Source organism: Lacerta agilis, chromosome 3, assembly GCF_009819535.1.
Source record: "Lacerta agilis isolate rLacAgi1 chromosome 3, rLacAgi1.pri, whole genome shotgun sequence".
NCBI classification, from domain to species: Eukaryota; Metazoa; Chordata; class Lepidosauria; order Squamata; family Lacertidae; genus Lacerta; species Lacerta agilis.
The window spans coordinates 83875861-83892549 of NC_046314.1; the positions used below are offsets into that span (position 1 = coordinate 83875861).

Sequence of the window (16689 nt, forward strand, 5' to 3'; positions counted from 1 at the left end):
TTACTCTCAAAATAATGGTTTATTCTGCGGATTAAGTGAAAAGGATAGAGCTCTTTGGTGGTGGAGGAAATAACACAAGCCTCCAAGCTGTCAAACAACAAGGCCCTTAAAAGGGAAAAATATGCAGCTTTGCGTGGACTGCACACAGATCCTTCCTTTCAAACTCCTGGCAGGAGACTTCCTGTTTGGATGTACAACTTACAGTTGACATTGTATGCTGAGATCCAAGGACTTCCTTCTCTTTGCCCCTCCTCGTCTCTGACAGCAACCCAAACTCTTCATGCCCAGGTTCTTTCCTCTAAAATGTAAATCAGAAACCATGTGTTTGAAGTGACGAAGGTCTCCGTCCAGCCTTCAAGGGCCATCCCTTTGGCTTGCATAATGGCCTCCCAGATTTTTGTGTGCATTCAGCAGTGCTGAAGAAACTCCTTTTGCTTGGAGGCCATCTGCTCAAATGCAGCTTGAGGAGAACTTTCCTTGGTGTCTGTGTCCCTAAGGTTGCAGTTAGAGGTCCAGGATAACCTCCTGTGGGCTGTGATGACAGCACGGTCAGTCTGCGTGATGAAGTGGGAAGTGCAGTATGATGCATGTCCCACAGAACAGCACGAACTGAGGTGTCTTGCAAGTTTTATGGAAGTGTGGAGGCCACAAGCTTTTCAGCCACAAGCACTGGAATGCATGGAAGGGTAGGGAAGGTATTCTCATTTACCACTGTGATTGATGGCGACTGCAACATGGTGGATAAAGAGGCTGTGTCCACATAGTAGAGTTCAAAATCAATGTGCAGGGTCATCTTAGATATGCTTATGCAGAAGTTAACCCCATTTAATTCCACAAGGCTTCCATGAGGTGTGTATAAAATTGCATCCTCACCAAAGAGTGTGTGCCATTTGTGTGAGTAAGCCTGCACAAGGCTGAATTGCCCAAGTTTAATGTAGTGGGTATCTTGGCTAATATATTAGTTACATGCTTTTAAATGAATAAATAAAGCACCAGTGACTTTCTACTTCTACTGGTTTAATATTAACACAATACTTTAATCACCTGCTCCGTCTTAATTTTTTCCACCATGGGAGCACTTTTAATAAGTATGAAATGCAGCTGGTCACCATATTTCACTTAAAGATCTCTCCTGAAAGATCCGGGACAATTACTTATTTTCAGCTGTGAAACATTCATTCTCTCTCTCTCTCTCTCTCACACACACACACACACATTTACATACATATATACAAATACACACACACACACCCCATCTCCAAGAAGGGAAATACTACACTGCTGATCCTGGATGTGCATAAGTGTGTTATATAATCTTTATCTTAGCTGTGCTTTTTTGCAGCAAATATGTAAGTTAGCTATTTATTGTCAGTATACAGTAGCTGAGTGATTTGTGCAAGATCATCCTGTGCTGTGATATTAAATCTATGTCTGAGCTGAATGTTGGAATCCACCCATTGGCTCTAGTGAATGATCACAGATGTCCAGCATGGCCAGGAATATTAAAGACAACTGTCAAATGCATAAGCCTCATTCTGATGTAATGAAGATGGAGAAGGGCTATGGTTCAGTGGTAGAGAATCTGCTTTGCATGTAGAACGTCTCAGGTTCAATCCCCAGCATCTCTAGGTAGCAGTGGGAATGTCCCTTGCCAGAAACCTCAAAAACCACTGCCAATCAGTGGAGACAGTCCTGAGCTAGATGGACCAATAGTCTGACTCTGTATATGGCAGCATCAGCTAGGGGTGTTGTGTGTTGAGATTATCCACAATTTAGAACAGGGATTCAGCAATGTATTTTGTGTTTTGATTTTGTATTTTTATGCTGCGAACCACCCTGAGATAGTTGAGTGCAGCAGTATACAAATTATTTATTTATTTAGGCTTATACACGTGTAATTTCTTTTGGGACAGCAATATGCACATCTTCTGTAGCAGACCAGCTATTGTCTTTCTTCATTTGTTTTTAACCAGATTCTCTCTTCAGGACTACCTTGGTTTCCCTCTTCAGTTTCTCTGGAGGTGTATCTGTTTTTAGACAAAAACATATGCAACAGAAAGGGAATAACATTAGTTAAAAACATCATTTTCCAATGAGCTGTTATCCTTCAGCTGTTACATAGCGATCCTGGGAGTTGCCCCACCACGTATCGGTTAAATCTTAAGAAGTTGTACTCACTTTTCTGTAGTTGGAGTTCAAGCTTAACTGGTTTATTCCACATTCTCCATGCATTATTGTTAGGACTGGGTGGAACTTTTGGACCAGCTGTATTTTGGGGGCTTCTGGGGTAAGGGGCCCGGCGAGGGGGAAATGCTTGGAAAGATTGGGGGAGGTGACTGGTTAGCTGTTGGGGAACATTTCATAGGACTAACACACTATGGCTAGGGATTGATTTCCACCTTCCACCTTCTGTCTTTTGTTTTTTTTTAATAAACCTGGTCCATGCTGCTCTAAGTGGCAGCAATGTGTTATGTCGTGTCCCACTAGACCCATGGCTATTTCTGCCTTTCAAAGCACACTTCAGCAGCTGGGAGACGTACCAGGTGTGCTTATCCACTGTTTGGAAAGAAGGGGGGAATAAACAACTTCACCCAAAAGATTTTAGAATTTTGCTCTACTCCCAGAAGCCCATGAAACCCCCCTATTAGGAAACCTTCACCCAACAGCAATAAGTGTATAGTTGTGGTAGGGAACCTTGGGCCCAGGGGCCAAACACAGCCATCCAGACTTGTCAGTTTGTCCCTTGAAACTCTCTCTAGGCTACCTTCATTCCCTTTTTCCCTCATTGGCTCTGCTCTTCACCTTCCACATGTGCTTTTGCCAGGTTGGAATGTGTCCAAATCATAGGAGCCAACTCCTAGGGGCTGAGGTCCCTTTGGCCCACTAAGTAAAATACCGTATTTGAGGGAGTGCTTCCCAAAGTTGATAGGCATTGTCTTTCAAATGGTGTGCATGTGCCACATTTTGTGATTGATAACCTGCCCCCCCCCAGCTAATTTTATTTAAGTTGGCACCCTGGTCCTCATAGCTATCAACCTTTTCCTCTTTTTGCGGGAAATTCCCTTATTATAGCATTGGGAAACAGCAGGGAGGGTTGACAGCTATGGTCCAAATGCTCCTTGCTTGCCTAGATGGAAAATGGAGAGTTGCTTGTCTAGAAACCTCTGGCTTTTGCATGGATGGAATTAAATAATTACTTTTGGTGTACAAAAATCACAACCATTGCTCCTTCCACTTTTGCCTCTGGCCCCACCCATCACAGGCATGTGACACCCCACATCAGAAATTTGCCCATGGGTTGAAAATGGTCTCTGGCTCCTAGTGAATGAGACATTGAAATCCTTTGATATTCTGCTCCTGTGTCTCTCTGCTGTTTTTGTTTGAAGTTTGCTAGGCTCTCCTGTAGAACCCAAGTTCTTCTATTTAAGACTTACCTATTTGTGGTGGGCCTTTGGTGTATGTAGCATTTCCATTTCCTCCAGCTGGGATTTAGTTTAAAACCTCTTACGATTGCAAAACATGTGCTGTCTTTAAAACCAACAAAATTGCCCAGACATTCTAAGAGCTTTGTAGTGTCCTGCCATTCTTACAGGTAAAATATGGGAATCCGCTTTTTTGTTTGTTGGTCCGCTTGTTTTACTAAAACAATTTATTGAAGAAGAGATTATGCTCATTAACTAGAAGATTGATTTATTGAAAGATGGTCCCTTTTAATTAATTTCTGGAATGGAAAAATTGAAGAAAACACTCATCCATATAATTCATTCTGACGTATCTATCACACTCCCAGATCAATGTGAGAAAATTTCAGGTTGTGGAAAATATTAAATTTGGAGGTGTGTGCATAAGCATTCAGCTCCTTATTCTTGATTTTTGCTCAGTTTTTGTATGTAAAGAAGGGGATGTTTCTCCTAGGATAAAAGTTGGTGGAAAAAAGGCTAATAGCTATGTGAAGGACTCTTGTCAATATCATTTTGCCCCTTATCTCTACATTTACTATTTTGTAATTGTCTTTACAGAATACATTTTTTTCTCCCTTTATTTTCATTTTTATTTAAGAATAGAGTTTTGAGGTATTTATACTTTCAAATATATTTACACAAAGTAGTGTGTGTATGGGGGGGATGCAATAAACAAACTCAGCCATTTGGCATTCAGTCTGCCTCGACGTCATCCCCATTTCTTTTCAAAAGATTGCTTATTAATTATCACAGAAGAAGCTAAGAAGGTTTGGGGTTCTTGGTTATATTTCTTTTCTTGCTTCCTCCGCAGATCATGATTGTTAGATAGCACCCCACATCACGATGACCATGGCTCCCCGAAAAAGGAATCGTCATGCCTTGGGGTTCCTTTGCTGCTTTGGGGGCAGCGACTTGCCTGAGATCAACCTCAAGGACAACAACCCCCTGCAATTCTTGGAGTTCTCTGTGCCAATCCCACCAGCGGAGGAGCTCAATGCAAGGTTCTCTGAGCTTGTGGTAAGTGTCACCACCGCCAGCCGCCAGTTGTGTTTTTGCAATGATTTCTGACAAGGCATCAAAAGCGGTTTACAATTAAAAACAACAACCCAATGACCAATTTTAAAAACCCACCCTATAAACCAGGGTGGTCCAACAGGTTGATTGCGATCTACTGGTCGATCACGGGGCGTTCCTGGTCAGTCACGTGATCCTGAGCGATCAACAAAAAAACAACTTTGGGTATTTCTCCCCCGAAACAGCTCAAAAACTCTGATCAATCCTCCCCCAAAAAGCTCAACAACTTTGGTCAATCCAGTGGTCAATAATAGTGGGAGTAGATTGCAGTTTCTCAGGAGTTAGACATGCCTGCTACAAATGATACAAAATGTAAAGTTGGCCCTGGCCTAGGAAGAGGGGCAGTGAGGAAACAGAGCAATTGGCACAGGCCCTGCCTGCCTCTCTTCTTCCTTATCACGGGGCAGCTGGTATCCATTGGCTCTGAGATGGGCATGCTTGAGAAAATCGATCTTTGTTTGTTCTGATACACCCAATGCTATTTTTCTAGAAAGAGAGGTTCCGGAACTCACAATGAACGCTTCCCTTGTTGTCTTAAAATGGCAATGGTGCCCACCTGAGAGGTGTTGGAACTGAGTCCCAGCTGAAAAAAAAGCCCTGGATACACCTGGGAGTGGTATGCACCTGAATTTTACTCAGAGTAGACCTATTGAAATTAATGGACCTAACCTGGGGCTCGTCAACACTTCCACTTGTCCCATGCCTAGAAAGCATGGGTCCAAGTGGTTTTCTGCTTGTTCCGTGTTTTCCAGGTATGAGTTCGAGTGGTTTGGTGTTTGCCATGCTTCCCCCCTGAAAATGTCAATACAGAGAAAACTTGATTGGCGTTTGCTCTGATTCAGTGGTAAACAGTGGGTTTTCCTAGAGAAAAGCAGCAGGAGAAGTAGAAGTGGGGATGAGCCCCTAGTCGTGTGCCTTAGTTTGGCTGCTGTACTCTGAGTAAAGCGTAGGCAAATACTACCCTGATCCACATATCTCAGGCTAACCCACCAGCACTTACTGTATTTTTTTCGTGTATAACACGCCCCCATATATAAGATGCCCCCTATTTTGGGGGGCTCCAACTTAAGAAAATGGGGGGGGGAGAGATTGCCCAGAGTTGTTGAAAATGGGGGGTGGACTTTTGTTGTTGTTCAGTCGTGTCCAACTCTTCGTGACCCCATGGACCAGAGCACGCCAGGCACCCCTATCCTTCACTGCCTCTCGCAGTTTGGCCAAACTCATGCTAGTCGCTTCGAGAACACTGTCCAACCATCTCATCCTCTGTCGTCCCCTTCTCCTTGTGCCCTCCATCTTTCCCAACATCAGGGTCTTTTCTAGGGAGTCTTGTCTTCTCATGAGGTGGCCAAAGTACTGGAGCCTCAACTTCAGGATCTGTCCTTCCAGTGAGCACTCAGGGCTGATTTCCTTCAGAATGGATAGGTTTGATCTTTTTGCAGTCCATGGGACTCTCAAGAGTCTCCTCCAGCACCATAATTCAAAAGCATCAATTCTTCGGCGATCAGCCTTCTTTATGGTCCAGCTCTCACTTCCGTACATTACTACTGGGAAAACCATAGCTTTAACTATACGGACCTTTGTCGGCAAGGTGATGTCTTTGCTTTTTAAGATGCTGTCTAGGTTTGTCATTGCTTTTCTCCCAAGAAGCAGGCGTCTTCTAATTTCGTGACTGGTGTCACCATCTGCAGTGATCATGGAACCCAAGAAAGTGAAATCTCTCACTGCCTCCATTTCTTCCCCTTCTATTTGCCAGGAGGTGATGGGACCCGTGGCCATGATCTTAGTTTTTTTGAAGTTGAGCTTCAGACCATATTTTGCGCTCTCCCCTTTCACCCTCATTAAAAGGTTCTTTAATTCCTCCTCACTTTCTGCCATCAAGGTTGTATCATCAGCATATCTGAGGTTGTTGATATTTTTTCTGGCAATCTTAATTCTGGTTTGGGATTCATCCAGCTCAGCCTTTTGCATAATGAATTCTGTATATAAGTTAAATAAGCAGGGAGACAATATACAGCCTTGTCGTACTCCTTTCCCAATTTTGAACCAATCAGTTGTTCCATATCCAGTTCTAACTGTAGCTTCTTGTCCTGCAAAAGCTGTTCCCTTGCCGGCAGAAGCCGCCAATCATCCACTCAATTGCCGCAGCGACAGCAAATCAACACCAGCCCTTCTCACAGCCACCAATAACACGCACAAGGCTAGTGGAGGCAACCAGTCCCACATCACCAATATGCAATGACCATGTGTAAGATGACCCCCCCCCCATTTTTAAACATAATTTTTAAAGGAAAAACCCTTGTCTAATACACGGAAAAGTACAGTACAGTCATACCTTGGGTTACAGACACTTCAGGTTGCATGCTTTCGGGTTGCGCACCGCTGAACCCGGAAGTACTGGAACAGGTTACTTCCGGGTTTTGGCGTTCACACATGCACAGAAGCGCTATATCGCGCTTTGCGCATGTGCAGAAGCGCCAAATCGTGACCCGTGCATGTGCAGAAGCGGGGCTGCGGGTTGCGAACACGCCTCCCACACGGATCACATTTTTTATGGGGGCGGGTATGATTTATATGTATGGTATACACAGACTCAGATCCACACACTCCACTGTGTAGGGTTAGGGTGCTCCAAGAAGGGTGTTTAAGGTGGGATTGACAACTCCTTATGGCACGCAAGTCTTTTGCGGTACCCACAGGACATCGCTGGCATCGAAATGCCAGCCAGTATTCCCACCCCCCCACTCTTTTATCCGGATTTACTGCTAAGTAAAAAACAAGAACTTGTCGCCAGCAACCAGTTAGAGATATCTCAGCGTCTCATTTGGAAATGAAGCCCGTGCCTGGAAGGTCCCACACTTTCGGACCCACACGTTTGTGGAAAAATACAATACTTTGGCCTCAGTTCTCAAGGGATGCTGTGCTTCTGGGTCCGTCCCCCCCGCCGCTGATATTATCTTTTATGGGGGGGGAAGCCATGTGTGAAGCACTCCCTGGATTGTATTGAAATCTGGACTGTGTCCAAGCTGGGGGGCAGGGAGCTATGAGTGTTTATGGCAGTGTTAGTTTGGAATGGAAACTGGGCTTGTAGGTTGCAGAATTTGCCTCCTGGGCCTCGCTTTGCCCATAGTTGTGGCCTCGGCTCTGTATGCATTAAAGAAAGGCAGGCTGCATTTGTATTGATTGGCTGGGCTGAGGTTTTAATTGAATCAGAAAGTTTCTGTCTGTATGGGGGCCAGTGTAAATCAACGACCTGGAAATGTTTGAAAAAGCTGTGTGTTGTATACTATTGTGCGAGTGCACATTACTAAATCATTATATATAGAGGAGCCTTTTCAGATGCAGACGGAGAATCTCTAGCAAGCCAAATATTTCTCTGGGCCCCTTGAAGTATGCCCAAAGGCTACAGTTTGGCCTTTGATATTTGCCATCTGCTTTGTAAAAAGTACAATAAAATGCTGCTGCATTTGACTGCATTTATATTTATAAAAGCCATGAGCGTATCATTGCGTTAAGCATTAAAATGTGAGTCAGTGCCCCTACCTTTCTTAAAAAATATGACGGTAACAAAATCCAATCTTAACTGTACAAGGTCAGGCAGATGTTCTTCTGATCAGTCCAGTAAATATTCATTACCCTTGGATGTTTTACCTGTGTTCCTGGAAAAAAATCTCTTGCGGTGGGCCAATTGAATATATTTCTTTCTCTCTGTGTTGATTTTATCATTTTAATTCTCTCCAAATTTCTGGCACAGGCTTTGAAAGCTCCACTGCATGCAAAGGAAGAGGGGAACATTGAGAGAGTTGTTCATTTTCTGGGACCTGGAAAAAAACGAGCCTTTTTTATTATATTCTCATCCAGCAACAAGGATGCCCACCCTCTATTTAATTAGTGCACCAGGTTGACCTCCCACAGGAGAACTTACTATCTTCAGATGGACATCTTTTTCATCACAAGATGTACACTCTGACCTTCTGTACAACTGCTCATTTCTTTAGCCTTGGCATGCTCCCATCCCAAAACACAATGACACTGGCTCTTATTTGGGAGTAAGGAAGATATTTTTATTCTGGCTATAAACGGTACAGAGATAGCAGCAAGCACAGGATCTGAAAGTCATGATTCCAATGTATACAAGCAAGGCAAGAGATGCAGAACTTAACAGGAGCAACAGTGATGTCCCAACAATTGTCAGCACCCTCCTGCCAAGCTTTTAAAGATGATGCAGGGTGAGCTCACTCGCTCAATAAATTGATGGGCCTTATGAGACAGCCGCATATGCAAATGTGTGTTCTGTCTGAGCTGGTGCATCTGATCCCACCTACAAAGTTGGCACCTGGTTCTTGGTGACAACACTGTGTCCTGCCCCTTTGACTCCACCTCCATCACCACTATCATCTCCTGCTGAGCCCCTCCCACTAGCTGGTTGAAGTCCTCCCTCCCCAATGAGGCCCTGCACTCTGCAGGAGGGGCACTGGGGTGGGCCAGGAGATCTGCTTCCCCCCTCTCCAACATCTTGAGTCACAAGGGGAGAGCCACCATCCCTGGGTACCAGCCTTTAAGCTCATCTTCTCCTTCCTCCTCTACTTCTGTCTGGGTTGCCAAGCCATGCCAGATCCTGATGGAGCCAAGGATTTTGTGACAAAACCTTCTGTTAGATTAGAGAATGATACCCTGTATTTCCATCACACGTCTGCTTCTTATTGACAGTTCAGAGGTAGAAAATCATGTGTGTGCTGGCATGTGGGAAATTAAGTAACCAGAGGTGTGCTTAGCTGATTATTGACCTCTGTCTTGGTCTCCCTTGTCTTCTGATTTGTCATCTTGTTCTTTGGTTTACTCATTTCTCCTGCTATGCTAGGTTTCAACTCTCTTCCTGTGGACATTTTGCTTGAAGTGCCGTAATGACAGATGAACTATAGCATTTTCCTCACATGCCTGCCAGACATAGTGGGCTCCTAACTCCCATCAACTCCAACTGGTATGACCCGGGGTCAGGGAGCATGGCAACTAGTCAAGCAACACCTGAAATGCATTGGATTGGGGAAGCCTTGGCTAAAATATCTCCTGCTCCCCAGCACTGTCAAACATTTCTGCCTCGTTTCTGACATCTCCATTTATGCCTAGCAAGATACTTTTTGTCTATTGTACATATTGAGTTCTGGGCTTTATGTTCTGAGCACCTTGCCTGAATCTGACCTCCTAACTTTTGCCATGAGCTGTGTGTGTGTCCCGTTCTCCACAAGTTTAAGTCTTTGTCAAAGGATATCGATAAAAAATGCAATCATTGAGAGCTTTGAGAATCTCCGAATGCTCTGTAATTTAATGCTCTATCTCGGAAACCAGGCATAGCCTCTATTTCTGGACAAACTCTCAGATGGAAATGACTTTTTTGAGTTATTGTTTATCTCTTTTCTCTGCTCCTCCCACCCACCTCTGCCCTAACTCTGTGGAGCAATGCATGAAGGCCTCCCTGTACTTCAGAGGATGCTGGTATGGTAGGTCTGCACCCCATCAGTGGTGAAGTTGGCCCAACGCCACCACTTCAGTCTGCCTTGGCTGGCTCCCTGTTTTTCTCTTCCCATCTGGCACCCTGCACACAGCTTATAATGAAGTGCTGCTGTAGTTGGTGGTCTACGCAACATGTGCCAAGCTGGTTGTGTGCCTGCTGGCAAAGGTGCTATTGTAAGAGCATATGTTTTTCTTTGTGCAGATTTATTGACTGAACAGGAAACAGAGGAGGATCTGGAAGAACTTTTTATTTTATTTTTGCATTAGCCACAAAACAGGGAGAATTGCTCTCCAAATCCCCAGCCTCTTTCCTCAAATGTTAAAGGTACCTTAAGATGCCATACCTGGTTTGGGTCTTGGTGTTTCCTCTCCTGATATATGTTTGTGGCAACCCTGCGCCTTTTGACATTCACAGTTTTATAAACTGAGTTGATTATTACCGGGGACGGAAGTGTAAAAGTTGCCTACAAATTCGAGCTGTTAAAGGGCTCACAGCATCAGCCAGTAGCCAACCTGGAAACACAAGAGGAGGAGGCCGCTGTGGAGCAGGCTACTTGGAGTGGGGGTGTCAGGAGAGTAGCAGTTTTAAGCATTAAAATTAATAGGGATTAAGAATTTTGTACACTGGGGGGGGGGGCTTTTGGCATTATAGGTCTCTTCTGTTCATAGCTTCTGGTCTTCCTTTTCATTGTTTGCACAGCTCTGACCTTGCCATAACCCTGCTGTGGCCCAGTCAAGGTGAGCGGCAGCAATGCCAGGGGTGGGAGAGTGCCTCTGTGACTCCACCCCACTGCTGTTGCCACAACTTAGCTTATGGAAAGAGCATGCATTATGGATATTCATTTGCTATTGCTGGTTCCTGCTGCATGTGTATGCCCAGTGGTGGACCTAGGCCGTGAAGCTTGAACCAGAAACAAAGTCTGGGTAACCACTGTTATATTCTTCAATGGGGGTTGTTTACAACAACATTTACAACATCTGTGCTACTGACTCTCAAACTGTGGGATTGTTGAAATATATACAACAACAAAATGAATCAAGTTGGGACTACTAGACCCTTTTTTAAAAAAAAGAAAGAAAGAATGTGGACTAAAATCACTTCTGGAGTCCCTCTGGCATTAGGGGCCCTGAAGCTTAAGCTTCATTAGTTTCACGGTAAGGTAAAAGTAAAGGCAAAGAACCCTTGAATGGTTAAATCCAGTCAAAGGTGATTATGGGGTGCAGCTCTCAGCTTTCTAGGTCATGTGGCCAGCATGACTAAACCGCTACTGGCGTATGGAAGACTGCGACAAGTGCCAGAGCTCATGGAAATGCCGTTTACCTTCCCGCCACAGCTATTTATCTACTCACCTATTTATCTACTCACGTTGGTATGCTTTTGAATTGCTGGGTTGGCAGAAGCTGGAATAGAGCAATGGGAGCTTGCCTCGTCGTGCGGATTCGAACTGCTGGCCTTCCAATCGGCAAGCCCAAGAGACTCAGTGGTGTAGACCACAGCGTCACCCTGTATGTAGCACTTAAGTTGTAAATTCTGGAAGGGTGCAGTTGATAACTACAGAATTTGTGGGAGTGTGACTGCTCTGTGACCCTGCCCAAGCCAGATTTGTGAAAGCAGCATAAAAATGAAGCCAGTCTGCATTCTGACTTGTCTGCTAACCCAATTCCTTACTGAGTTGCTCCCATAATCTTTGTGCTATTCAAGGGGGCATTCCCCACCCCCACCCCATGATGTGAGTGCCGTGGAAATGCCTAAACAGTAAAAAGAAAATGATGTTAAAGGCACTAAACCTTACAACACCAGTATTGCTTCACTCTCTTCAGATTTCCTCTGCCAGTTCCATTCTCTATACTAATGCATTCCCTTGATTTACATAAGAAAGACAACAAACTTGAATCCTTTGTGGGGATGTCCCTGGGAAGTATTTTCTGTTAACCATGTATGGCACTTAACCATCACAGAACTCCCTTCCCCATGCCCAGTTCTCAGTCAAAACGTCATCCCTGCTTGCTATACCTATGAGTAGACATGGTTAGGATTTCAGGTTAAAGCAGCAAATGAAGTTAAAAGGGTTTAAAGAAGAGATGCCTGCATATTTACCCCGAGTCAAGTCTCGAAAAATAACTTGGATCACTCCTCAAAGCCTTCATCCAAAGAAAGGAAAGCTTCATTAACCTTCCAGTTTCTGCCTATTGAACGTAACACAGAACGCCTCTCCGTTTGCAGAGTTCGTGGTATCTTGCTCTCACTGTATCTTGGATCGCAGTGTTAAGTCCAGTCAAAGGCGATTAAGAGGTTGCGGTGCTCATCTCGCTTTCAGACTGAGGAAGCCGGTGTTTGTCCACAGACAGCTTTCTGGGTCATGTGGCCAGCATGACTAAACTTCTGGTGCAACGGAACACTGTGACGGAAACCAGAGCGCACGGAAACGTCGTTTACCTTGCATATAAATGTTTGGTAAAAAAATTATGAAGTGAGTCCCCAGTCGTATGTGTGAGCCAAAAACGGGTCCTTGGTTTGAAAAGACTGAAGGCTTAAACCTTTCATATCTTTGGACCTTCTTCCACTTAGGCTGTTGGCCAGAAACCTCTAGCAGATAAGTTTTGTAATAGGCTTGGAGAGGGAGGACAGGCAGGGAAAGATGTTGTCCAGGACATTGTTGTGCATAGATAGTCCAATGAAGACAGAGATCAGGCAAACTGATCTGGAATACTGCAGAAGAAAAACAGAGCAGCTCCCTTGACTTTCAGTTTAGATTGTAGATGAGTGTTTTAAAAACTTTTCTATCTCCTCCTGTCTTCCTTGTATCCCATCCAGTGGCTTTCACATGTGGGGGATTTATTTCACACTTCTGTAACGCCTTTGCTAGAATACATGCAGTAGTAACGAGGTGAGGTGTGTTTAATGACGTGCAGAGAGCTTTCCCTTCCCCACTGAGTAAGCAACACAGCCTTCCCCTCAAATGCCATGTTGAGAATGGAGGATCATAGGAAGCTGCTTTGTACCGAGTCCGACCTTTGGTCCATCTAGCTCAGTATTGTCTACACTGGCTGGCAGCAGCTCTTCATGGTTTCAGGTGGGGGGTATTTCCAGCCCTACCTGGGGATTGAACCTGGGACCTTCTGCATGCAAAGCAGATGCTCTGTCACTGAGCTATGTCCCTTCCCCAATGGTATAATAGAATCGAACCTTTGCACCGTTGTTGCTTTCATTTTTTAAGGAAAGAAACACCATAAAGGCTCAGTGTGACTTTTTCCTTTCCTATTTTGAATCACAATGCTTCTATATAGAATGAGTTGAGATTAGCTGAAGCCTCTGAGAACGCAGCAGGAGCTGAATGCTGTGAAATGGCTATTAATAGTGTTTAGTGCGCTAAATTGTATTCCGGGCAGGTCAGCTTAACTTAGGCTGAAGAAGGGGGTGGTATGTGAATGAACACTCACTTCTTTCTTTCCGTTTGCCTCTTGTTGTGTATATATATGCGGTTCCACTTCCCTGTCCCCAAACTTGCATTAGGAAATACTTCAGCAAAATGTTTGGCTGCAGCAGTGTCTGTCAGAATGAAATTGTGTTCTTAGAGAGAGGCATTTTCAAGATAACGCTTACAAAATGATGTACCTTTAAACTATTATAAGAATTTAAGAAGAGCCCTGCTGGATCAGGAATGTCCGCTATATATAGAGCCAAGAGACCGATTTATAAAACCCCTGCTCACGAATGGAACACACTCGAACAGGGTGGAAAGGGTGAAATAGCTGCTGAGTGATACTGATGACTTCGTAGCTTATAAAGTAGCACTATATGCGTTGGCAGCTAAGAAGACCAGGAGAAAAGAAGTAGATAAAATAGCGGTCAGTTGCAAAGGTGATTCGGACATTTAAGCTGGCGCATTCTACCCGAGAACCCCCTGCTATTCTATCGTATGCAACAAATAATTTCTAGGAGATGTGATCGTGGTTTATTGTATCTGCAGTGCCTGGTGTTTTTATGGTTTTTATGCTTATTATTGCTTTTCTTTTTGTTCCCTTTGTGAATGATGCCATGGCCTTTGGCTAGTGCAATAAAGTTGATGATGGTGATGATAATGATGATGTTGGATGAGGCCAAATGCCCATCTAAGCCCAGAATCCTCTAACCACAGTGGCCAACCAGATGCCTGTGGGAAACCCCCAACTGGGATCTGATCACAAGATTTCCATCAGATGGTATTCAGAGGCGTAATGCCTTAGGCAGTGGAGGTAGAAAATAGCCATCATGCCTAGTAGCCAACGACAGCCTCCCCCCCCCCCGCCCCGAATTTGTCCACTCATTTTTTAAAGCCATCTAAGTCGGCCATTGCTGCCTTCTGTTGGAGGGAGTTCCATAGTTTTTATCTATGCGCTGTCCTGAATGTTCTAGCATGCAGCTTCATTGGAACTCCTGTCATGTCACCACCTTTTCTCTAAGCTAAGAAGTCCCAAATGCTGCAACCTTTCTTCATAGGGGGGGTCGGTCAACCCACTTGATTCCCTTTTGGTTACCCTTGTCTGAACATCAGTTGTGCAGAGATGTCCTTTCCTCACAACTGGAAGCAACAGAAAGGGATCTTTCTAGTCAGCCTTAGATGAAACACTGGAAAGAGTCCTCCTTCTCCCCTTGCTATAATTCAAATGAAGGGCCTTATATGACTTTATTCTGCCATCTGAAGGCAGGGAAGCTTTTAATATTTGATGAACTATTGTATTTTAATATTTTGCTGGAAGCCGCTCAGAGTGGCTGGGGAATAAACAAACAAATAATAATAATAATAATAATAATAATAATAATAATAATAATACACCTCTGAGAAAATACAAGGGGTAGAGCACAGCAGTAGCAGGCTGTGCATGAAAGTACCGCACTTTTCAGTGTATAACACGCCCCCATGTGTAAGACGCCCCCTATTTTGGGGGACTAAAAACTAAGAAAATGGAGGGTTGTTGAGCTTTTTTTCCCCGGGGGTGGGGTGGGGGGTTTGCAGAAAATCACTCACCCGCCTGGCCAACGGTAACACTCGCGCACTTCGCAACAACCTCCTAATGTCTGTCCCATCGCCGGCAAAAGCAGCCTATTACCCGCCCAATTGTCGCAGCAACATCCAATCAGCACCACCCCTTTCTGCAGACACCAATAACACACTGCAGACTATCTCCAGCTCGCAGCATCAACCAATTCCACGTCCCCCCCCAGCCACTACCCATGTATAAGACAACCCCCAATTTTAAACATCATTTTTCTGTAAAAAAACAAAAACAAAAAAAACTAGCCTTATACCCGGAAAAGTACGGTAACTTTAATTCCCAAAGCTTTAATATGGTAAGAATCTGAGAAATAAGAATGGATCTATGAAGCAGTTTTCCAGAGAGAGAGAGAGAGAGAGAGAGAGAGAGAGAGAGACTGATGTTTAGCACCTATTGCAAATGAAATATACATTTTTGTCTACACTAGGGTTGGGGAAACCCAAGTCTGGGAGCCAAATGTGGCCCTTTAGGTCTCTAGCTATCCCTGCTCTGTACACACTTTGAATGCCTTTCTTTGCCTGACTGGAATGTGCTCTTCAGCTAGGATGGTTACTCTTGCCTTGCTTACCTGGATAGTGAAATTAGCATTTGAATGTGTAGAAACTTCTGGCTTTGTATATGGTTGGAATGTGATCTACTGTGCAAATTAGAAATTGCAGCTGTTCTTCTTCCCACTTTTGCTTCGTGCTCTGCCCATCACCTGCATGTGGCCATCAGAAGGACACAGCCCTTGGGTTGAAAAATGTTCCCCTCCCTGGTCTACACAGATAGCACCGATGCTCCTTTGCATGTACATTCCCCACTCATTTTAATGCACATGTTTTGGGGTTTTGAAGCATGGGATCTAATTGCACAATGAAGGGTGGGAAGATGAATTTATCAGTAGCAGGATAGAAGCAATCATGTTATTATGAATGGTGCTATAAGGGGGTTTCCATGACCAGCTGTATTTAATTTATCACTGAAAATTAAATTACTGGGGCCTGTGATCTCCTTTCTAATGTGGTGTTTATTGATCAGAGTACCATGGATACGATTCCCTTAATACTGTTGTACGGAGGCTGTTCAACATTACATAACAGTTAACTAACAATAAGCCTCTCAGACTAAAATTGTCGAGGGATTTTTGCGTAGTCGGGGAAGAGCAATCTAATTTGGAGCTTAGCCAGTGGATTTTCCTGAGTCATAAAGTGCCAATGGGATTTAGTGGCTAATGGCTAGGTGTTGTGACTGCTTCAGAATGGACCTGTGCACCAAGTGCAACTTCTGAACGAGCCTGCTGGTCCACAGGGAATTCTTGACCCATTTATTTAAGCAGGCTAGTGAGTGGAGGGAACTCAAATCATCATTGCAGATTACTGTAATGATTCATTGTTCATTACTGTAATATCAAACAGTTTGCTATTTCACATGTGATAAAAGCTTCACTGCTGGAAGACCTCACACAGAGATCTTGTCATGCCACATGTGCAGTATTTTTCTATGACAGTGGTTCAAACATTCAGCTGCGAATTGCCAAGTAATGAGTTCTCAGCAGATGAGATTTTGAACATGCATGTGCGAATCAGCCTTTATTGATCACCTTTGTATTTCAAGTGCTTAATAAATA

The 16689-nt window shown here is 44.2% G+C and overlaps 1 protein-coding gene across 3 annotated transcripts in view; it reads left to right on the forward strand.

Annotated features, from left to right (window-relative positions):
• Positions 1-16689, forward strand: part of DAAM2 (dishevelled associated activator of morphogenesis 2) — a 220701-nt gene that overhangs the window by 88951 nt on the left and 115061 nt on the right. For all 3 annotated transcript variants that reach the window (XM_033144585.1, XM_033144587.1, XM_033144586.1), the window contains one exon: positions 4273-4478. In XM_033144585.1, the coding sequence (XP_033000476.1) occupies positions 4305-4478 (174 nt within the window). In that variant the 5' untranslated portion in view covers positions 4273-4304. The remainder of the gene's footprint in view (positions 1-4272; positions 4479-16689) is intronic.